Genomic DNA, 24,219 nt, shown 5'->3' with positions numbered 1-24,219 from the left:
GAATAAGTTATTATAACGAGAAGCAGTATCATTTTCTATACGTATTCTAGTAAAAAATTTAGATTAAGTGGTGTCCGTGATGGTGTAAGTTGCATACTCTCTTTCAATAACAAGAAGTGATCTGTCACTATTTTTTTCTTTCTGTTTTACATGATTACAATTTCCAAAAGTGCCGGTGTCAATTACTGCCTCCGTTCCAACTGTGTGAAGCAGTCATTTCCGCTTTAAGAAACTTAGAAGAATAAAGTAGTATTAACAAGTACTATTAGGTTGGAAAAGATTAGCTAATTCATCATGGCTAATTTGAAAATTTAGGGTTTAGTGACCTTAAATTTTGAGCTCCTAATTTAAAATTGGAATTCATATCCCATCAATTAATAGTCCAGTTTGAAAATTATCCGTCCTAAAAATTGAGATATAAACTCCAAATAATATTCTCAATTGTGTGCAACAACACTCAATCCAAACAAATAATAGTTTTTGAAAACTCAAATTCGAATTCAAAGCTTCTAAGCTTTTTAATGGTTGTCAATTGTGGAGAGTCAAACACCTTCAAAAATTTTTGATTGACAATTTCAATTTGAACACCAATTGTGCAACATGAAAGGGAATTGTTAAGTTAAAACTCTATAGTAAAACGATTGAAATCCATTGATGAATTTTATTAAAAATATATACAAACATAAAAGAATAAAAAGTAGAGAACGTCAGAGAAAGAAAAATTGGGGAAAGAACATAGAGAGACGAAGAGAGCGCGTGCAGGAGAGAGAGCACAAGGATGAGAAATAACTGATTTCTTATTCAATTTTTAAGATAAAGAATACCCATTTAAAACTAATTTGTATATAGCCATATAATTAAGTTAATACTTGATTAGAGAGTAATAAAGTTTTATATTATAGTAAGGTAAAAATCTTATTTATATAGATATAGATATGGTGCTGTAATGAGAGTCAACGAGTAGCATTAAATCCCAAAAGGATTCCATTCCGCTAAAGATCCTGCCCAGCCCATATTTTTATACATATCGCAATTCCCAAAGATGTCATTACTAGGGCAAAGACTATATGTTGTTCAGGGCCTCTCCAACCTTTAACCCCATTTTGGTCCCCAAAACGGGTATTTTTCTATTTTGGGAACAATTTATTCCAACCATTTTCTCATTTTTTTTCCCCAAAAGAAAATATTTTTTTTTATATTCATCTCTCTTCTATATTATATTATTATCTTTCATTTCAATTTTATTTTTTAATTTTCATTAAATAAATTCCATCTTTTATTTTCATTAATTTGTAATTTCCATTAAAAGAATTCCATAAAATTTTAAATAATATAATTTGTAAGCAATTATTATAGATTAACTAATAATTCAAATAAAAGTGAAATCATTGAGATACAAGATTAATTAAATACATATTACATAACGATAACATTCATTCGAAATACTACATAAATATTCAACTTCAACCTCTAGTATTCTCCCATAAATGATCTATTAATGCATTACGAAATGCAAAATGAGCATCTTTGTCCTTAATTCTTCTATGTCGAGCTAAAAATTTTTGAAATCGTTGATTTTTATCTACTGCCATTTCTACTGTTGGGGGTGGACCTTCCAAATCATCTTGAATTGGTGCATTAAGATCACGCTCATTCTCGATTATCATGTTGTGCAGTATAATACATGTAGTCATTATATCATGTAGTAACATCAAATATTTTATATTTGCACCTTTCATTTTTTGTGATGGTTATATCTTTTTCATACAATTATAACTCATAATAAAATTAACTACTAATTTTATATTAAAAAATAGATGCACGATAATTAATTTTTCAAAATTATACGTCAAAATTAAGATGAAAAATTAATTAGATAAATATATTATATAAACATAATTAAGTATATATAAAAAGATAAATTAAAAGATTAAATAATAAAAATAATAATATTTTAATGGGGAATAGTAAATGGGGAGATGATTTGGGGATATACTATTCTATCTCTCCATTTACTATTCCCCATTAAAATTACTCCTTCCGTTCACTTTTACTTTCTTATTATAATAAAAATATATTTTTACTTATCTATTTTAGCAAATCAAAAGAATAAATAATTTTTTTTTCTTATTTTACCCTTATCATTAATTACTCATTTTCAAAATTATTTCCCAAAACTTTTTGAAATACTATCATTATTAGGGGTTATATAGTAAAATATATACGATAATTATTATTTCTTAAGAGACGTGAAATGTCTAGCGTGAACAAGTAAATATGAACGGAGGGAGTAACAAAAAAGAAAAATTACAAGGCAACTTAGATAATAATGCAATTGGATATACACTTTGTTTGGTTAAAGTTAAAGACGTAGATGGCACGCAATAATATACTAATGAAAAAAACACATCATGAGAGAGTTCTTATTTTCTTGAAGCTGAAGTTTTAGTCCATCATTATCAATTTTATAACATTAGAAGAAATTAAAACAAACTAGATCAATTGGGTTTCGAATTCCACGTCAAGTTTTGATAGTCGTTCCATTTTGTTTCCATTAAATATCTATCCTTATATCTTAAAGATAATTTTGCAAAAATCCGTTATTGAATCTTCGGAAATTATTATGTGCGAATGTTTTTCCTTTATCAACTTAAATTCTAAAGAAAACTTAGAGCCACAAACCAAATCGAAGTAGAGGTTGATATTGTAAATTAACATATTAAGAACATTCTTTTAATATTAAATAGAAGCATAATATGATCTATTTATTATACGAACAAAATTAAAATTACTGGGATCAATGCCACGAAACAATCCCAACCGTAGAACTAACTTCCGACGCAAAGTCCTCGTTCCGAACTACGTGGCGAATATTAATTGGTCCACTTCACGTGGCACAAAGTAATTGGCTACAACAAGTCGACGCCACATTTCTCAAGATCCAAGTATTTTAGTATTTTTTCTGGGACTCAAGATCTATTTATGCTACTATCTGAATATCTTGCTCTGCAAAATTTCACTCTGTTTTTCTCCGGTTTCTAGATCTAATTCTCTTTTTGCACCATATTTGGATATGGAAGAGCGGAACCGGAGGATGTGGACGCAATATGCGTTGTTGCTATTGGCCGGTTGCTTCGTCTCTCAACTCTACGCCTCTTCAGATGTGGTAAGATAAATATCTTTACTTACGTTTATGTTACATGTTTGTCTTTGCAATAGCGTATCTACTAGTAGATCATATTTAAACGAATATATGTGTTGGCTGAGAATTGGTTGCTTTTTTTCGTTTGGTGATTGTAGAAATTTTACGAGTCATTCGATGAGGCATTTGATGGGCGTTGGATTGCGTCTGAGAAAGAGGACTATAATGGTAAGCTTTTCTGTCTGGATCTGTTAAGTATTCCTTTGGAATTTGACTTGTGTATCTTATTTAGCATAATGGAGATTGTAATTGTTGAAACCTTGAATCGATTAAGAAAATCATACCAAAACTTAATTTGGAATTTGAACTGTCGAAAGTTATGAAAGTGTATACAATGAAACTATAATCCGAAATGAAATATAATAATTAGTTTTTTTTGGGGGGGGGGGGGGGATGGGAGGGTACTCATTGCTAAACTCATGTTTAAGATTGAAATGATAATTTTGAATTTCGTGGATGAATGCATTTTAGGATGGTGACGTGGTGCATTTGTTGAGTGTTAAGTCTTGTAAAAAATTTCATTTTCAGTTTAATGGAATTGAGGTACCTGACGCAGCATTATGAATAATTTTCAAGAATTACTGTACTGTTTTATACTACTGTCTTCTATATTCGTATATGTTAACTCTTCCTTCTGTGATTGACTCATCATATTTTGTAATACAGTGTTGCTTATTTCATGTCATCATTCATGAATTTGTATGTAAGATTAGTGGATTGAAGTCGCATTACAAGAAGTAATTACTGCAACTCTATGGCTACTGCATAATTACTTTTATTAGAAAGAAAAAGAATTATCCAAGGACTTGAACTCATGAAACTTCGTTTCTTCGGGAGAGACATCCTTAGGGTGGGATAATGACATATAAGTACCAAAATATCATATAGGAACTCAGAGAGAAGTATTACTAATTAATGTGTATAATGATTATATAGCTAAAAACGAATGGAGGGGCATTCAATATATATCTTTATTGTGTTGTTTGTGACAGCATCAGTCTGTACCTAAAAAATCCAGGCAAAGAAAGAGATAAAGATGTCCTGTGCAAAAAAAAAAAAAGAAAAAAAATGAAGAGAAAGCGATAAAGATGCTTTGTGTAGCCCTTTAAGCATAATTTTATCATTCAAATCCATTAACTTTTCTTTTTTTGATAAAGCATTCAAATCCATTAATTTCTTTGGTGTTTTATATATTTGCCACCCGCCAAATTTTGAACCCTGTTTTAGAGTTGAAATACTTTATGTATATGCTGCAGAGCTGTGTTCCCAGGGACAGATATGGCCCCAAATTCATTTGTTTTGAAGCAATAATAGAATTCCTTGATTCTTTTTTGCATTAGCTGTAAAATAAATCTCACAGTAGAGTGTCTTATATCCTTGTGCAATGTCTTTGTCTATAATGCTAAGTCAACCCTTGATTGTTAAAATAAATTTCTTCTGCAGAGTGTTTCTTGTATCCTTGTGCGATGTCCTTATGCCTACAATGCTTTGATTGTTAAAGTTTCAAGAGTTCATATTCAGTTGTAATTGTGTCTCAGGTGTGTGGAAACATGCCAAGAGTGAAGGACATGATGACCATGGGCTTCTTGTGAGTGAGAAGGCAAGGAAATATGCTATTGTTAAGGAGCTTGATGATGTTGTCGACCTCAAAGATGGAACTGTGGTTCTTCAATATGAAGTTCGCCTCCAGGATGGACTTGAATGTGGTGGTGCCTATCTTAAATACCTCCGGCCCCAGGAGGCAGGTTGGATTCCCAAGGAATTCAACAATGAGTCTCCCTATACTATAATGTTTGGACCAGATAAATGTGGAGCCACAAACAAGGTTCACTTCATCTTGAAACATAAGAATCCTAAGAGCGGGGAGTACATCGAGCACCACCTTAAGTTTCCACCATCTGTACCTTCTGACAAACTAACCCATGTTTACACTGCTGTGCTGAGACCGAACAATGAGTTGCTGATCTTGATTGATGGGGAAGAGAAGAAGAAGGCTAACTTTCTTTCAGAGGATGATTTTGAGCCATCTCTCATTCCTGCACAGACGATTCCAGATCCAGAAGATAAGAAGCCCGAGGACTGGGATGAGAGGGAAAAAATCCCAGACCCAGATGCTAAGAAACCAGATGATTGGGACGAGGATGCACCAATGGAGATTGAAGATGAGGAAGCTGAGAAGCCCGAGGGATGGCTGGATGACGAACCTGAAGAGATCGATGATCCTGAGGCAACAAAGCCTGAAGATTGGGTTGATGAGGAAGATGGTGAATGGGAGGCTCCAAAAATTGATAACCCGAAGTGTGCCGAGGGCCCTGGATGTGGGGAGTGGAGAAGACCAATGAAGAGCAATCCAGCTTACAAGGGAAAATGGCATGCTCCATTGATTGACAATCCCAATTACAAGGGTATTTGGAAGCCAAAGGATATTCCAAATCCTAACTATTTCGAACTCGACAGGCCGAATTTTGAGCCTATTGCAGCAATTGGCATTGAAATTTGGACAATGCAAGATGGTATTTTGTTTGACAATATCTTGATAGCCAGTGATGAGAGAGTTGCAGAATCATACAGGAAGACTGCATGGAAGCCCAAGTTTGATGCAGAGAAAGAGAAACAGAAGGCTGAGGAAGCAACGATCTCTGGTGGGCTCAAAGGATTCCAGGTAATTGATTATACTTTCTTCACCATACATTCCATCGTTCTTGGTTTTTCTTTGTATTTCGTCACTTGACTTGAGATATATGGGAACAATCTGCAGAAAGTGGTATTTGATCTTCTCTACAAGATGGCTGACATCCCCTTGTTGGGTGAACACAAGTCCAAAGTCCTGGTGAGTGAATGACCCGGTGTTCTGGTGTTGCATGTTGTTTCATTTTTGTATGTGTGACTAATACATAGATTTGTGTTGTAGGATCTTCTTGAGAAGGCTGAGACAAAGCCTAATCTCACAGTTGGTGTTGTCATTTCAATCGTAATTGTCATCTTCACAGTTCTCTTGAAACTCACCTTTGGTGGGAAGAAGCTGCAACCTGTAAGTCCGAACTCAGCCTCAGCTTTCCTCCCATCCCTTTGTCCAAAAGAAATAGGAAAAGAAAGAAATATCACACCTGGTTTCATGTTTGTTGGGTATGTTTGATAAAAGAAACCTACTTGCTTGTGCAGGCAAGAGCTACTGGAGAGCCTAAGAAAAGTGATGGTGCCGAGGCATCAACTTCTAACAGTCAAGGAGCTACGGAGGAGAAAGAAGAGCAGAATGAGGATGCTGCTGCTGCTCCTCGTAGAAGGACTAGACGTGATAATTAGTGATGGGCGAAGAAGTAGCGAGTGCTAGAAGGACTTAGGTGCTATGCTGTTCTTTTATCTTCCTTTACTATCTTACTTCTTCCCCTGCTTTACCTAATGGCCAGGCCAGCAAACATTTTCCCAAAATTTTATGGTTTTTTCCCTCGGAACAGGCAATGTGTGACAATGTACAATGAGACAGATCCATATAATTAGGGTATTCTTCCATAGTATTTGATGTAGAAGATTTTTTTTTTTTATTTAAGTTTATTTTAGTCCTCTTGCTGGATTTTGACTTTCTTTTTTGATGTCTTTATGATTCATACATAGTCTCTTCTTTTCCTTCCAACAGCCTTAGAGCAAAGCAGTACCAACGATTGACAGAAAATTAATAACAATGGATTCTAGTAATCTAGTTTTTAGTTCTGTGAAAGAGAGATTTATGTTATATCCTGTTTATGAATCCTCTGATTAATATTCTTTCATCATCATTCCAAACAGTCAACCGAGTGAACTTCGAACCACACAATCTACAGCTAAGACCATCCATATAAGCCCGGTTTTATATTGTTAGGGATTTGCTCATGAATAAGTAGAAATGACACCAGAATATAGCCGGTGCATTCTAAATTTTTTTCAGTTCAATTTTTCGAGACAAGAGTATCCTGAATTGTGTTGAAATTATGATTTTTAGTTTAAAATTTCAAGACAAATAAGTACGGACTAATTTCTATGTAGCATCCCTGAAAATGACTATCGGTGCACTTGCCTCCTTCCTCTTTATAATTTCTGTACCCTTTGTTACTTGAAAGGAGATGGTTGAGGACCATTAAATACTACTCATGGTAAATTGGCACCAGTGCAACTGAGACAGTGTCCTAACATCTAACCTAACCTTCTGAGACAAATTAATTCTTTACTCCTCCTACCATCCTAAAAATGTCAATTTTAAACATCACTTCAGGGTTTGAAGTGAAATTTCGTGTTATGAGACAAGATCTAATACCTATTCCCCCCCAAAGGTCAAACAATAAATGGAGATATCAAAGTCCAAACCATCAACTATTGAAAGGTTAAACAGAATGGAACCAATATACCAGTAAGAAGGCCCCCGCCCCCGAATATCTCATCTAGCGAAACAAGTAGAAGAAAAGTATTTTCTCCCACTGGAACTAAGAAAAGACAATCCAATACTTTGTAACAATTACAACCAGTGGTATACATCTTCAATAATAAGTTAAACGACGCAAAGTGACGGCAGAAGCCCCACGGAGATTAATAACCACGCAGTTGTCTTGCGGGTATCATGGATGTGGGTGGGTTTGGAATCGAATCGTTTGGCCCAATATCATCAATTGGAGGACGCTGCTTATGATGATTGGTGACTGACTGATAAGCCATTGCCAATGCTAAAGCCTGCGCGTAAAAAGGAACACACAAAATCAATATGGAGGTTGCTTAGCAAAGAACAGAATTCCAAAAGCCACATCTCAATAACAAGACAAAGAACTACACTTAGTGTTGACAGTAAACATGGATTTAGGGCGCGTTCCTTGAGTTCAAATGAACTCATTGCTTTCTGTTCGAACGATGTCACATATACAAAAAAACATATAAAATGCATACACATACTAATATACTAAAACCACTCATTCTGAACACACTAACATTAGATATAGATGATCCTAGAGTTGCCGCTGGTGGGAGGTATCCCTTACAAATCACAAAAACATAAGAGAGAGAATTAGAGCCTTACAACATGATCATGGTCGGGAGGAGCATAAATGCCTGTAGTGATTGTTGTCCTCCTGCGAGTATCATCTGTTGGAGCATTCGGTATCTTCTTAAATCCTATTGGAACCACCACTACTGGCATACCCACTAGATTGCCCACACAAACTTTCTCCCAATCAGTTGCATCTCCATTAAACGCGTCAACTTTGAAGCTTTCTCTGACTTCCTGAATCAATTTGCTTCTAGCTCTCTGTGCCTGTTAAGTACAACTTCATTCTTTTAACGCTTAACAAAATATTTGATTCCACATACAAATATTAATCTGTTAATGTCTGAACAACAACTGCAAAGTGGATCAGGCTCTATCCGAAGCCAAAGTGTTTTAACACCTCGAGAATTGTTTTCTAGAACAAGACATATACCTGAATATAGTCTACAGCAGTTATTACACGGGCACGTCGAAGTTCAAGAGGCCATTGGTTTTCAGCTTCAAATTCATTATCCTTGTTAGAGCGTTGCCACTCATCAAAGTGGGCTAGCATGTCAACATCCATAGTGAAGTTGACAATACCTTGAGCAATGTCAACAGTATATTTCAGATCAAAAGGAACCATCTTCGCTCCCTTTGATTGAAGTACATTAACAACCTGTCATTGACATAATTAAACAGTCAAATCCTGGCACTCACAGAAGATGAAGAAACGAATTGAATTACAGAATTAGTCATATGTTGAAATTTCTAGTAATGAAAAGAAGTCACTTACTTCCTTGTCAGCGTCCTCAAGATAACCGACAGTGAGTTTTGTGATGTCAACTGAAAATGGATCAACTAACGCGATGTCTCTGGATGAAAGATCATCTGGGTCCTTTCCCAGGATGGCATCGAGAACAACAGCGCAACCTGCTTCACTTCTACAAAATGGTCCTAGTTTGTCCTAATAGAACAGCCAGATTTAAGTGTCAGTGCTGCTATAATAAAAGATAAAACACATACGAAATGGAATCAAATTCTGTGTTTGTGGAAGAGATATGGTACCAAGCTTTCAGATATGCTCATAACTCCAGTACGACCAACAGCTCCAAAAGTGGGCCGCAATGCAGTAACACCACACCTAGCAGCTGGGTAGGTAATCGACCCAACAGTTTCTGAACCAATTGCAAAAGGAACTATACCTGCAACACAAAGACACCGCTGTCAAAAGAATATACTTCGCCTACTAATAAGCAAACTAACACGAAGGGGCGGGAATTGCCCTTCTAAGTCTTGATGGAGGATTCCATCCACAAACACAAAGTTCATAGGCGGACTGATATTGCTTATCACCATTTACCTGTTGCACATACTTTCCTTGTTGTTGGTCATAGTTGTTGAACCAATTTCAGGATTAGGCACAGAATACATAACAACAACAACAACAACAACAACATCCCAGTGTATTCCCACAAGTGGGGTCTGGGGAGGGTAGGATGTACGCAGCCTTACCCCTACCCTGGAAGGGCAAAGAGACTATTTCCGGAAGACACACACAGTATATAAGATCCTTTAAATTCTATTCATTTGGATCATTGAATGACTAAATGTTAGTTCAAGTCCATTCTTTCGACCGTGCAGATACACAAACAGATGTAGGCATCTAGCAGAAGAAGTAATATCATATTTGCCACAATGGAAGATAGGCTTATCTCCATCAAAACACCTATTAGGAATAACTTAATAACTTGATATACCTGTTGAGGTGCAGGAAGCTGGCCCTGCCGATGAACCAGTAGAAAATTCTTCCATATTCCATGGATTTCTTGTTCTACCGCCAAACCAGATATCATCATATGCTAAAGAACCAGCGACTAATTTTGCAACAAGAACAGCACCAGCAGATTTCAGCCTGCATCAACCGTATCTATAAGTTATACAAACACATGCACAATATATGATAGCTAGTGAATGGGGCCTCTACATTCATTTGTCAATACCTCTTATAAACCCAAGCTTCGAGATCAAGAACTTGATCTTTGAAAGATTTGGAGCCCCATGTTGTGGGATAGTTTGGTACTGCAATAATGTCCTTCAAACCATACGGAATCCCATGAAGAGGACCTATAAAGAATAAAATCAAATAAATGTATCTAGTCCCTTTGAGAAAATTCAGAGAAAGCTAATTGTATATGAAGTTTTTCTAATTAAGATCAGACCCGGGAGGCTTCATCTCTTAGAATAAAATGAGAAGTGCTGGAATATAATGGAAAATAATGAAGGATGTTAAGAGTAGGTAAAATGCTAATAGCAGCAAGGGTATACAAGAAAGGAAGAGGGCCAAGGGGAAAGGAAGGAGGAATGTTACCCAAATATTTGCCTTTTGAAAGCAGTTGATCAGCTTCTTTTGCTTGTTGATATGCTAATTCTTCAGTAATTGTGATAACGGATTCAAGGACAGGACCATACCTGTGAAGCTCCGGAAATACAATATTTTGAGAATCAAATTATTCAATAACATACAAAGCAGATTACAGGAAGAAAAGCATTCACCATACCTTTTTAATCTGTCCAAAAATATTCCTGTTAGCTCCGCTGATGTAATTAATTTTTCCTTTAGAAGTTGCCCAAGTTCAAGAATCTGATATAACAGCATACCATGTATCAATAATAAAATAAAAATGACATACATTGGTACAACATAGTTCCTTGCTCGTTTGGTACGAGGGATAAGGGAAAATTAATTCCGGGATTAAATTTGAAATGAGTTTATTCCACGTTTGGTTGGGATTACAGTATAAGTTAAAGGGACTAAGAGGGTGCACTTACACTCATAAAAGCAATATCCTCATCATTTTTTGGCCTTTGAATACCAGAGTATACAGGGGAATTGAACTTGCCTGTTCCTTGCTTTACTTCTTTCGCATTCCATACAGAATTGAAAACCAAAGGAGAAGGGTTATGTAGACCTCCATTTTCAGTAGCGACTAACTTCCTATAGCTTCCGATTATAGGAATGTTAAAATCTTGTGCACCCTTTTGAATTTCAAGCTTCTGAAAAAGAATGAGCACAACAAAAATGGTCCTACTTAGTTTTCCAATTCACAGCGAGAGTACTAACGAAACGTTTAAGTGATCTTATTAACACTGTCACAGTACCTTACAGTCATTGAAAAAACCAGCGTCCAACATATCAAATCCACATTTACATACTGGAAAACTATTTTTGGCCTGTTCCAAGTGTTCCCCGCAGTTTTTAGGACCCAACTTCCCACTGTCCTGATTAATAACTACAGATTATCAAACAGAAACTATAGCAACTATATAATAGAGGCAACTAACTTTATCATTGATTTAATGCAAATTTGAATGTACTACCTTGACGTAAGGTCCCTGGAATAATAACCCCAGGTGCTCTGTGGTAAATATTTGCGTAACTTTCTACAAATTCTGACCTGCTTTGCAAATGTTAGTTTGAAGAAAGAGACCAGACACTAGATCTTTATTTACCTTTTCACCTTCTAGTCTGCTGTTTCTATTCTTAGAGTGCTAAAATATAATTCAGTGGTGTTCCCCTACTATGTTATCCACAACCTACTAAATGTATAGTGGAAATAATGACTGCAAGCTTGCAATGGAAATATATTAAACAAGAAAATCCATAGTAACTTCAAATGATAGATTGTATAATATAGGCAGTCCGGTGCATCAAGCTCCCGCTATGGGTTGCGGGGTCTAGGGAAGGGCCAGACCACAAGGGTCTATTGTATGCAACCTCCTGCAAAAACTTTACCAATTGCAGGAGGTTGTTTCCACGGCTCGAACCCGTGAGTCGTGACCTGCTGGTCACATGACATTAACTTTACCAATTACGCTAAGCTCCTCTTCCAAAAGCTAGCTACTAAATGCATAGAAGAAATAATGACTTCAAGCTTGCAATGTAAATTAAACAAGAAAATCCATAGTAACTTCAAATGATAGATTGTATAATAGGCAGGGCGTGCACCAAGCTCCGGCTATGCGGGGCCACAATGGTCTATTATACGCAGCCTTACCTGCATTTCTTCGTGAGCCTGTTTCCACGGCTCGAAACCGTGAGTCATGACATCGGTCACGTGACATCAACTTTACCAATTACCCCTCCCACCAACTACTAAATGCATAGATGAAATAATGACTGCAAGCTTGCAAGAAAATCCATAGTAACTTGAAATGATACATTGTAAACTGTAGTACTCATGAGTACATTAGCAAGTATCATTAAAACGAGTCAAAACTATTGTACCAATTTAAATTAGCAACAATACAAAAAGAAATAGCAGAAACGCAAGCTATTCTTGATTAAGCAAGAGGAAGATAAAGGAGGAGGAGTCGAGAGTGTACCATATATGTGGAAATGCAGGCAAAACCCAATATTCTAATGGGAATAATGAAGAAGAAATTGGAGTTACGTTGCTGTTTAACATAACATAACAATGTAGAAACAAGAAACAGTCCGAGGAATGTGGTTAATGGCAAGAACGGTGGAGGCAACGTGGGTATCAAGTGACAAATGTCACATTAGCAGGTTGCCACGTAATTAGTCATGAGGACGAGGCCCTTTGTGTGGTTTCCTACGTCTGCTCTTGCGGTGCTTGCTACAATTTCTAAAATTTCACTTCCATTTCAATGTTTAGTATAACCAATTCTACAATAGTTTAATCTAAAAAGTTTATGCTCGTAGTGGGGATAAACATACTATTCCTTAATGATTATATATGCATATTTGTACATGCAAATACACGATTTAAAATTTATGAATTCGAAATTTTAGTTATTTTAAATTATTAGGTTCTAAATTAATAATTTATATATAATTCAATCAATTTTTAAAGATAAATACACGATATTGAACTAAAACTACGGGGTTCAACCGAACACGCAATCGAAAACTAGCTCCGCCCCGCATATTCGTATAACTTTTTGTAAAGATGAATTTATAATTTAACATTTAAGTTCTTAGTAATGAACTTTTATAGTTATGACTTGAAAATTTAGCATTTATTGATATTTTTATAAATTTTCACTAATTATTTATGATATGATAAAAGTATAATGTGTTCGATGGAACCTATAAAAACAGGTTGCATCCACCTTTTGCTCTTTTGATACTCAATGTGGTTTATAATTCATGACATTATAATTCATATTGGACGCACTTGTAAGAAATAAGAATCGTCCTATCTCTTTCAAATATTGCTGCTACTTATCTCAATATTATTGCTCGATCAATTTTTTCAAATTTAAGGTTTAAATTTAACGGTCGTTCGACTAATCCCATTCTAGAATGATTTTAAATTACTTGCTATTAATAATTATGTGCCAGCTCAAGTGGTTTAATTTTTCCATTTAGGATAAGGGGTCCAAGGTTCAGCCCTTGTTGTCTCCAATATTTTTTTTAAGAAGAATGACCAAATTTATAAAATTAAAATAAGGTATCCTATAGGACTCAATCCCATGTCCTCTCTAATAAATTTGAAGGTTGAACCAGGGAGCAAAGCCAATTTTCATGTTAAAGTGGTGTCATTTTCTATTTGTATTAAATATATTTTATTTTGGTATTATTCACAAATATATATTTAGTAATATTTTTTTCGACGAAGCCTCCGCCAATCGTCGTAGGTATATTAATCACGTTTATTCACATATTTGTGTTTCTCGTTACAATTTCCTATGATTTTTGTCTAAATTTCAATATTAGTAATACATATCTCAATATTACTGTTATTGTTAGAAAAGATGTAAAATTGAACTAGATTTATTGGGATTCCGAATTACTCATCAACTTTTGATGTCTTTCCATTAAATATCTATCCTTGTATCTTAAAAATAATTTTGCACTAATAAAAAAATTACTTGTACTAATAAAATTATGTGCGAATGTTTTTCCTCTATTAACTTAAATTCTGAAGAAAACTTGAGCCACAAACCAAATCGAAGTGTAAAACTTTTGTTGAGGTTAATATTGTAAAGAAAACACTAAAAACATTCTTTTAATAATAAATAACATACAATGTAGTAAACATAATATGACCTATAAAATTACTTAGATCAATGCCACAAAACAATCCCAACCGTAGAACAAACTTTCCATGCAAGTCCTCGTTTTTGTCGCTACAAACAACGTGGCAAATGTTAATTGGTTCATATCACGTGGCACAAAGTACAATTGGCTACAACAAGTCGACGCCACATTTCTCAAGATCTATTTATTTATTTTTTCTTGGTCTCAAGATCTATTTATGCTACTATCTGGAAATTATTGTCCCGCAAAAATTTCTCTGTTTTTCTCCGGTTTCTGGAGACTTCTTCTTCTCCCCGTGTTGATCTAATTCTCTCTTTGCACCATATTTCGATATTATGAAAGAGCAGAATCGGAGGATGTGGACGCAATATGCACTGTTGCTATTGGCCGGTTGCTTCGTCTCTCAACTCTACGCCTCTTCAGATGTGGTAAGATAAATATCTTTACTTACGTGTATGTTCATGTTTGTCTTTGCAATAGCGTGTGTTGGCTGAGATTTGGTTGCCTTTTCTTTTGTAGAAAATTTACGAGTCATTCGATGAGGCATTTGATGGGCGTTGGATTGTGTCTGAGAAAGAGGACTATAATGGTAAGCTTTTTTGTCTGGATCTGTTCAGTATTCCTTTAGAATTTGACTTTTATATATATCGTATTAGCATAGTGTAAGATATTTTTTAATAAGTGTGGTGTCCGACTAGTTTGCATACACCTCAACTAATTTGGCGTGATAACTGCTACCTTCTGTCAGCAACGGTAACTCTATCCCCAAGACTTGGATAGATAGGAAGAAATAGGTCGGGTCAGGATTTAAACTTGAGAACTCAAGTTCTCACCCCACTTCGTTGACCACTAGACTATATCCTTGGTGGCAGATCCTTATAGTTGAATTTGAATTGATTAAGAAAATCACACCAATGCTTAAGATTTGGAATTTGAATTGTAAAATTATGAAAGTGTACAAATTTCTGTCATCCAAGTTGAAATGTAAAGTGAGACGGATGGGGTGTTTTATTTTCTTTTTTTTTTTTTTGGGGGGGGGGGGGGGGGGTAACTCATTGCCAAAAAACTTATGTTTAAAATTGTAATGATAATTTTGAATTTGATGGATGGATGCATTTAAGGATGGGGGCGTGGTGTATTTGCTTATCTTATTCTCTTTGAACTGCAACTCTATGGATAATGCATTATTATTATGAATCCAACTTCGTTTTTGGGGAGAGGCGTTCTATTTGATGTCCTACCCTTGGCTGAGGGTGGAGTGGTGGCATATTATACTAAAATATCGTATAGAAACTTAGAGAAGTATGCTAATTAAAGTCTTTAATGATTTTATATAGCTAAAACCGAGTGGAGTGATATTCAATACTATAATATCCTTGTGATGTTACTTGTGACAGCATCATTCTATACATACAAAATCAAGGCAAATAAGGTGATAAAGATGCTTTGTGTTGTCTCTTAAGTATATGCTATTATTCAAATCCATTAATTTTTGTGAAGGTGTGTATTTATTTTCCACCCTGCCAAATTTTTGAATACTGCCAAATCCTTTAATGCTCTATGCATATGATGCAGAACTGTGTTCACTGTGACCGATATGACCCAAAATCCATTTGTTTCGAAGCAAAGTAGAACTCCTTGATTCTGTTTGACATCAGCCGTAAAGTAATTCTCACTAGAATTTGTCTCATGCCTTTGTGCAATGCCTTTATGTCTATAATGCTAAGTCGAACTTTGATTGTTTAGATAAATTTGTCACTGTAGAGCTTCTTATATCTTTGTGCAATGTCTTTATGTTTTTGATGCTGAGTGAATCTTTGATGTTGAAGTTTCAAGCGTTCATATTGAGTTGTAATTGTGTCTCAGGTGTGTGGAAACATGCCAAGAGTGAAGGGCATGATGACTATGGGCTTCTTGTGAGTGAAAAGGCAAGGAAATATGCTATTGTCAAGGAGCTTGATGATGTTGTCGACCTCAAAGATGGAGCTGTGGTTCTTCAATATGAAGTTCGCCTCCAGGATGGACTTGAATGTGGTGGTGCTTATCTTAAATACCTCCGGCCCCAGGAGGCAGGTTGGATTCCCAAGGAATTCAACAACGAGTCTCCCTATACTATAATGTTTGGACCAGATAAATGTGGAGCCACAAACAAGGTTCACTTCATCTTGAAACACAAGAATCCTAAGAGTGGGGAGTACATCGAGCACCACCTTAAGTTTCCACCATCTGTACCTTCTGACAAACTAACCCATGTCTACACTGCTGTGCTGAAACCGGACAATGAGTTGCTGATCTTGATTGACGGGGAAGAGAAAAAGAAGGCAAACTTCCTTTCAGCTGATGATTTTGAGCCACCTCTCATTCCTGCAGAGACCATTCCAGATCCAGAAGATAAGAAGCCCGAGGACTGGGATGAGAGGGCAAAAATTCCAGACCCAGATGCTAAGAAACCAGATGATTGGGACGAGGATGCACCAATGGAAATTGAAGATGAAGATGCTGAGAAGCCCAAGGGATGGTTGGATGACGAACCTGAAGAAATCGATGATCCTGAGGCAACAAAGCCTGAAGATTGGGTTGATGAGGAAGATGGTGAATGGGAGGCTCCAAAAATTGATAACCCGAAGTGTGCAGAAGGCCCTGGATGTGGGGAGTGGAAAAGACCAATGAAGAGCAATCCAGCTTACAAGGGAAAATGGCATGCTCCACTGATTGACAATCCCAATTACAAGGGTATTTGGAAGCCAAGGGATATTCCAAATCCTAACTACTTCAAACTCGACAGGCCCAATTTTGAGCCTATTGCAGCAATTGGCATTGAAATCTGGACAATGCAGGATGGTATATTATTTGACAATATCTTGATAGCAAGTGATGAGAAGGTTGCAGAATCATACAGGAAGACTGCATGGAAGCCCAAGTTTGATGCAGAGAAAGAGAAACAGAAGGCTGAGGAAGTAGCAAACTCTGGTGGGCTCAAAGGATTCCAGGTAATTGATTGTACTTTCTTCACCATACATTTCATTGTTCTTGGTTTTTCTTTGTATTTCGTCACTTGACTAGAGATATATTGGAACAATCTGCAGAAAGTGGTATTTGATCTTCTCTACAAGGTGGCTGACATCCCCTTGTTGGGTGAGCACAAGTCCAAAGTACTGGTGAGTGAATGACTGGTGTTCTGTGTTGCATGTTGTTTCATTTTTGCATGTGTGACTAATACATAGACTTGTCGTGTAGGATCTTCTTGCGAAGGCCGAGACACAGCCTAATCTCACAGTTGGTGTTGTCATTTCAATCATAATTGTCATTTTCACAGTTCTCTTGAAGCTCATCTTTGGCGGGAAGAAGCAGCAACCTGTAAGTCCGAATTCTGCCTCAGCTTTTCCCCCATTCCCTCCTTCAAAGCAAAAAGGAAAAAGAAAGAAATATCCCACCTGCTTTCGTACTTGTAACGGGTATGTTTTTGATAAAAGAATTCTTGCTTGTGCAGGCAAGAGCTACTACTGCAGAGCCTAAGAAAAGTGATGGTGCTGAGGCATCAACTTCTAACAGCGAAGGAGCTACAGAGGAGAAAGAAGAGCAGAATGAGGATGCTGCCGCTGCTCCTCGTAGGAGGACTAGACGTGATAATTAGTGATGGGCGAAGTAGTGAGTGCTAGAAGGACTTGGATGTTTGAGTTAGGTGCTATGCACTTCTTCCCCCCTGCTTTACCAAATGGCCAGGGCAAGCAAACATTTTCCCAGAAGTTTATATATTTTTTTCCTAGGAACAGGCAATGTTTGACAATGTACAATGAGATAGATCCATATAATTTGGATTCTTCCATAATTTTTGAATTAAAAGATTCTTGTTCAAGTTGCTTATATAGGCCGTCGTAGATTCTTTTTGTTAAGTTTATTTTAGTCCTCTTGCTGGATTTGACGTTCACTTTTTTGATGTCTCAAAGTTAATAGTCTCTTCTTTTTCTTCCAACAGCCTTAGAGCAGAGCCAAGAACCAAAATAATGAGTTTTTGGACTCAACACAAAAATAGATGGAAAAAAAATTTAGTGACCAAAATACATATATCGCGCGCTATCGTTTATTTGATTTAAATTACCAAATCCTTTAGCCTAATATTTTAATTTTGCCCATTTCCTTTATTATTCAATATCAGTAAATTATATATGATTGATTATCATTTTTTATTTTAAAAAAATATATTTTCACTATAGGTAATTTCATAACATATATTAAGAAAAATATCATGATATTAAAAAAGTAGAAAAAAAATATCGACCAGATAAAATTGAGGATAAAATAGGCATTTTAAAAATACAATTAAGTTTCAAGGAGCAGATCTTGAATTTTTGTCCCAGCTATCTCATTGACAGAACTTCAAGTTTAACAAGTGTTGCTCCATGCTTGCCCTATGAACAACACGTTTAACTTTTGACCTTAAAGTTATGCCCATAGGAAAAATGAGGATCAAACTTTAAAAACTACCCCAAAAAGTGTCATATTTCTGCAATTTTTGGGTGAAGTATACAAATAGCCCTCAAAGTGGATGGTCGGCGCAGATGCGGACTGGGGCTGGCGTGAGGCAACCGCAGGTGCAAAGGGGAATGGGCATCTGCGAAGCCCGCAGATGCGAGAATAGCGCCGCAGATGCGAGATTTTAGAGGGCCGGCTGTTTTCCGTAGGCGCGCATTTTTATCTGCAAATGCAGATGCGCAAGTGCGAGCCCAGGCACCACAGGTGCGGAAATGCCTGGGCAATGTTTAAAACGAGGGTTCCGAGATTTTTTCCCATTCAAATTTTGGAGCTCGGGTTGGGCGATTCTGGAGAGAAAACTTTCCACGCAACTTGGGGTAAGTGTTCTTAACTCCCTTGTGATTATATTCCATGAATTAATCTTCATTTTTGTCGATCTCTCGTCACTACTTCTTCGAGGTTAGGCTAGATACTTATTGGGTACGCATTGATTTACGTATTCATATTACACTTCTGCACTAATTGTGCAGGTACTGAGACACGTACATTTTGTGGTCCTCTAGGCGTGGCGTAGCTACTGAGGAGACTTTGTGATGAGCTGCATTCCATGTTACGATCCGCAACACATGGAGTCCCCACCCTATATATATATATATATATATATACTAACTAGATTTTCGAAAGTGATTGTAGGTTTGTAGTGTCATTTGTGACCTGTGTGTAAAATTTGAGGTAATTCGAACTAGATTTGACTTGGTTCGGCGTTAGCTCCGTATCGTGATTTGGGACATGGGCATATGCCCGAAATTTAATTTGGAGGTCCCTAACTCAAGTTATGACCATTTAACGAATTTAGCAATTTAAAGGCTAAAGATTTCCAAGTTTGACCACGGTGTTGACTTTTTGATATCGGAGCCGGAATCTAATTCTGAAAATTTGAACAGCTTCGTTATGTCATTTATGACTTATGTGCCAAATTTGAAGTCAATAGACACTCACTCGGGATAACCTTACAATCAGTGCAAAGACCCCTATCACACCGCATGATGAGAAGATAATCAATCTGAGTCTTGGCTACTTTACTCCGAAAAGTGACCAAGTAGTCCTCCCTCTTCTGAACACACGTGTTAGCTACCACCAAGTCAAAAGCACCAGCAAAATCCAACAGTGAGGTTCCTCCCTCGTTCCTATCTCCAAAACCTAACTCATGTTGTACAGCCCTCCAGAAATGTGAGGTAAACTGCGTACCTCGATCTGAAATAATAGACACGGGCACACCATGAAGGCGGACAATCTCACGAATGTAAATTTCAGCTAACCTCTCTGAAGAATAGATAACTGCCACTGGAATGAAATGGGCTGACTTGGTCAACCTGTCCACAATGACCCAAACTACGTCAAATTTTCTCTGAGTCTGTGGGAGCCCAACAACAAAATCCATATTGAAATAGATCTTTATTATATCAAGTGATCACACAACCATCGGGGGTACTCAATGGATGTGCTTTATCCATATAGAATCACTTTAAAATCTTTTCGTTGTATGTTGATTGATGGACAAAAATTCTATCTTTCATATACTCAATTTGCACACCAAGACAAAATCTTCTTTCATTTCAAATTCTTTCTTCAAACAATCTACTGCCTTTGGAAAGCTCCTCCAGGTGCTTGGTTTTTGCTGCCGGAGGTATCAGGTGGGACGGTAGCTAGTGCTGGAATCATGGCCTGAAGACCCGGTGGAAGACGTGGCGGCTGAGAAGTTTGTGGAGGTGCAACCCTCCAAAGTCTGGGGCAATCCCTCATGGACCTCGAGCCTGGGCCTCGGCCATGGCCTCGGTCATGGGATTGAGCCTCGATCTTGTAACCCTCGATCTTGGGTCTCGATCCTGGCCCTCGAGCTTTGCCTTCGATCATGGCCCAATTTCATCCAATTCCGACCTGAAATGACCTTCAAATCCTAAATTTTAACTTTAGGAAATTTTTTACCAAAATCCCAGACAATCGAGTCATGCACCAATCTAACCCGTAGCCTGCGCATAGTCAAAGAACACCAACCGTAAAAATAGAATTGCCCGTTAAGGTATAGCGCCTTTTAAAAAGGCGTTATACGTGAATATGAAAAGACGGGTAAGTATAGCGCCGTTTATTAAGGCGCTATAGTATAGCGCCGTTTATTAAGGCGCTATAGTATAGGCCTATGGGTGTCAATGGATATTCGACAACCGATCGAACCGTACCGTACCATTCGACAACCGATCGAACCGTACCGTACCGAACAGATTTTTAGGTTTCTTTTTAAGAAATCGTATGATTTTATATAAATCTATAACCGCACCGATAATTAGGGTAGGTTTTTTATTTTATAAAAATAATACCGAACCGTACCGAATAAATTTTATATGTGAAAAATATATTTATCTAATAAGTTTAAAAATAATAATGCATTAAATTTTTCTTTGGGCCTTGGAATTATACAAACTATTACAAGCCAACAAGTAATTAAACTCAAAATACTAATTCCTAAAACCTATTATGCTATATCTACTTAAACTGAGTTATTTTCAAGTATCTTTATTAGCAAGACACAAAGTATTCTAGCGATAATGAGTAGCAAACTTCAATGTATTGAATATGTTTCCTTTTACATAATTTAGATTTATCTTTTTGAATATTTAATCTTCTATAGATTTTATTCTTGAGTACCAGCTTGGTTAATATCTTTCCACTCATGTGATTTATATTTTCTTTGCCTTTGCTTGATTTCCTTTACGTTGTTGTAGAATAGTTGATGGATCTATACTCTAGCCATCTTTTATTTTTTTTAATTCATCACCATTTAAACAGTAAAAATGTCTAGAAAGTTTGCTAAGTCCTAAGAACGTATGTTATTGCATTCTACTTCTACTGTTGAATTTTACATGATGTTTAAAAAAATACCGAAAATTAACCGAACCGTACCGATATCAAAGAAAAACCGACATGATTGGGACGGTTTTGAAAAGTCTAATTTTGGTTATACATAATAGAATAACCGAAAAATTGGTATGGTACCAATTTTATAAAATAATCGGCCGAACCGAACCATTGACACCCCTAAGTATAGCGCCTTAATAAACGGTGCTATACCTACATAAAAAATCGTCCCCTTCCCTTCCCCACCAAACCAGAACTCCTCCCCCCATTAAAACTTAAAAAAAGGCGGTCCCCCCATTAACGACCAAAAACAAAAATTTCTCGAGTGGACCCCACCCATCCCACAAAAAGTAAAGATCCTCGGTCCCACATCCTAGCTAAGACGTTCTCTCGTTGTGGGTTGCTCGTTTCGGCTCTAAATCGCCAAATCTTCAACTTTCCTAAAACCTTAAATCGAGGTATTTCGACATAGTTTTTTGTTGAAACTCGTATAAAAAATACATATTAGTTGTTTTTAACGTGTTCTATGTTGTTTTGTGATTGCTTTGTGATTTAACTATTTTGTTATTTTTATCCGGACTATGATATTAGTGTGCTAAAAAAATTAATAAAAATAGAGAAATTATTATTAGTTGTTAAAATAAATGTTAATAAGTTACTTTTTACTATGGTATATGTATTTTCGTGAATGTTTTGTGATTAAATTTATTTATTATTTTTATCTGATTTAGATTATTTATTTGCTTAAAGACTAGTAAAATAGATAAATTGTTACTTTAGTTTCCTCTAGTGGTATCTTGTGGCCTAATGTAGTGCTTATATTTGTAATGTAGTGCCCTTTTAGCGTAGTAAAATGTAGTGCCCTTTAGCGTAGTATCCTTGTAGTTATTGGCATTAATCATTTAAGTATCTATTATACCCAAAAATATATCAAAATAGCTGATAGTTCAAACACAAACTCTGTCCAATTCTAGTCAACGATCATAAGAAAATAACATGAGAAAACAACAAAAATTTAGGATATCTTGGTGCTACTGGGCCTCAAATATCGAGTACAGAACCCATATGTGAATATTTAATAATTAAATCTTGTATAATTATGAAAATAAATTATTTAATTTTATTATAGTAAAAAATAAGCGAGTCATAAACAAATATATATAATAATAAAACTAACATATAAATTAATAAAACTACTCACATATAAATAATAAACTAACATTTAAAATAACAGACATGTTGAGTAATAAATCGAAAAACGTTTCTCATCATGAACACAAGAATTCAAGATATCTTCTTGGTGCTACTGGGTCTCAAATATCGAGCCCGGAACCCACATGTAAATATTTAATAATTAAATCTTATATAATTATGAAAATTAATTATTTAATTTACAAACAAACATATAAAATAATAAAACTAACATGTAAAATAATAAAACAAACATATTATCTATTATACCCAAAAATACATCAAAATAGCTGATAGTTCAAACACAAACTCTGTCCAATTCTAGTCAACGATCGTAAGAAAATAACATGAGAAAACAACAAAAATTCAGGATATCTTGGTGCTACTGGGCCTCAAATATCGAGCCCGAAACCCATATGTGAATATTTAATAATTAAATCTTGTATAATTATGAAAATTAATTATTTAATTTACAAACAAACATATAAAATAATAAGACTAACATGTAAAATAATAAAACTAACATATTAAAGTAAAATAATGTAATTAATCTTGTTGAATTTACAGTAGACGACATGGAGGTTCCGCCTTTGCATCCTGGACCTGCCAGCCTGGAGCTGCTGTTGTTACAGGGCAATCATAGGTCGTCCCACATATGGGAGGGACAGTTACTGGCCCAGACTTTCCGCGCCAGGAGAGTAGACGATATGTGGGGCTTTCTCAGAGACCGCGCTCTCCATCCCCGTATAGTCAGACGCCTCCAGGATACATGCTTTTATAGGATTGTGGAGATCGGCCGGCTGCAGCTCGATTGGTCGTTAATCATGGCCCTGATTGTGCGTTGGCGACCGTAGACGCACACATTCCATTTGCCATTGGCGAGGCCACCATCACGCTGCAGGACGTGGAGGTCATGTATGGGCTGCCCGTTGATGGATACCCTGTTGCTCTGCCGCATGCCATGAGAGAGCAGACAGGTTTGCAGTACTTGGACATGCTACAATGGCTCACTGGTTTACAGCCACCGGAGGAGACTGCAGTGGTTAGGGCCAGTCATCCGCAGTTGATGACTGTCCGACAGTATTTGGAGGCATTGCACCCTAACATCACAGACGATACACCGAAGCTTCATATTCACCGGTACACGAGGTTGTTGCTACTCCTTATGTTTGGAGGGGTTTTGTTCCCGAGCACTTCGGAGAACCTAGTCAGCTTGAGATTTCTTCATCATCTTGAGCGGCTACATGATTTACCCCAGTACAGCTGGGGTGCTGATGTTCTCGGCTACTTGTACAGGCAGATGTGCCGGGCGAGCATGGACACCCAGCGTGACGTTGCTGGATTTTTGCCGCTCCTACAGGTGAAAACATATTCGAATACTCTATTCAT

The 24,219-nt window shown here is 36.5% G+C and overlaps 3 protein-coding genes across 6 annotated transcripts; 2 read left to right on the top strand and 1 right to left on the bottom strand.

The window, feature by feature from the left end:
* Window positions 1–2,978: 2,978 nt before the first annotated feature.
* LOC104118281 (calnexin homolog 1-like) lies at window positions 2,979–6,739 on the top strand. Its single transcript, XM_009629497.4, has 6 exons — window positions 2,979–3,166; window positions 3,301–3,370; window positions 4,741–5,864; window positions 5,961–6,032; window positions 6,114–6,233; window positions 6,365–6,739. The coding sequence occupies exons 1-6, from the start codon at window positions 3,074–3,076 to the stop codon at window positions 6,503–6,505; spliced, it is 1,620 nt and encodes a 539-aa protein (XP_009627792.1). The 5' UTR covers window positions 2,979–3,073; the 3' UTR covers window positions 6,506–6,739.
* Window positions 6,740–7,527: 788 nt separating this feature from the next.
* LOC104118282 (uncharacterized) lies at window positions 7,528–12,712 on the bottom strand. 4 transcript variants are annotated; one of them, XM_009629499.4, is made up of 13 exons: window positions 12,573–12,707; window positions 11,568–11,644; window positions 11,349–11,463; window positions 11,019–11,243; window positions 10,748–10,830; window positions 10,558–10,658; window positions 10,190–10,313; window positions 9,947–10,101; window positions 9,255–9,391; window positions 8,983–9,153; window positions 8,641–8,865; window positions 8,241–8,474; window positions 7,528–7,900 (listed from the first exon to the last, which is right to left on the bottom strand). In XM_009629499.4, the coding sequence occupies exons 1-13, from the start codon at window positions 12,573–12,575 to the stop codon at window positions 7,760–7,762; spliced, it is 1,791 nt and encodes a 596-aa protein (XP_009627794.1). In that variant the 5' UTR covers window positions 12,576–12,707; the 3' UTR covers window positions 7,528–7,759. The 4 variants fall into 4 exon arrangements, with proteins under 4 accessions (XP_009627794.1, XP_070033952.1, XP_009627795.1 ...); XM_070177851.1 differs by having other exon boundaries at window positions 11,349–11,468; window positions 12,573–12,587; XM_009629500.4 differs by lacking the exon at window positions 11,568–11,644 and having other exon boundaries at window positions 11,349–11,468; window positions 12,573–12,712.
* Window positions 12,713–14,433: 1,721 nt separating this feature from the next.
* LOC104118284 (calnexin homolog 1-like) lies at window positions 14,434–18,119 on the top strand. The gene is made up of 6 exons (XM_009629502.4): window positions 14,434–14,681; window positions 14,773–14,842; window positions 16,120–17,243; window positions 17,340–17,411; window positions 17,491–17,610; window positions 17,744–18,119. Exons 1-6 carry the CDS (start codon window positions 14,589–14,591, stop codon window positions 17,885–17,887), a joined length of 1,623 nt encoding a protein of 540 aa, XP_009627797.1. The 5' UTR covers window positions 14,434–14,588; the 3' UTR covers window positions 17,888–18,119.
* The last annotated feature ends 6,100 nt before the right edge of the window (window positions 18,120–24,219 follow it).

This window comes from Nicotiana tomentosiformis, chromosome 6, assembly GCF_000390325.3.
Source record: "Nicotiana tomentosiformis chromosome 6, ASM39032v3, whole genome shotgun sequence".
Taxonomy (NCBI): Eukaryota; Viridiplantae; Streptophyta; class Magnoliopsida; order Solanales; family Solanaceae; genus Nicotiana; species Nicotiana tomentosiformis.
Note: the sequence above shows the minus strand (reverse complement) of the source record. Positions and strands in the feature narration are given on the sequence as shown.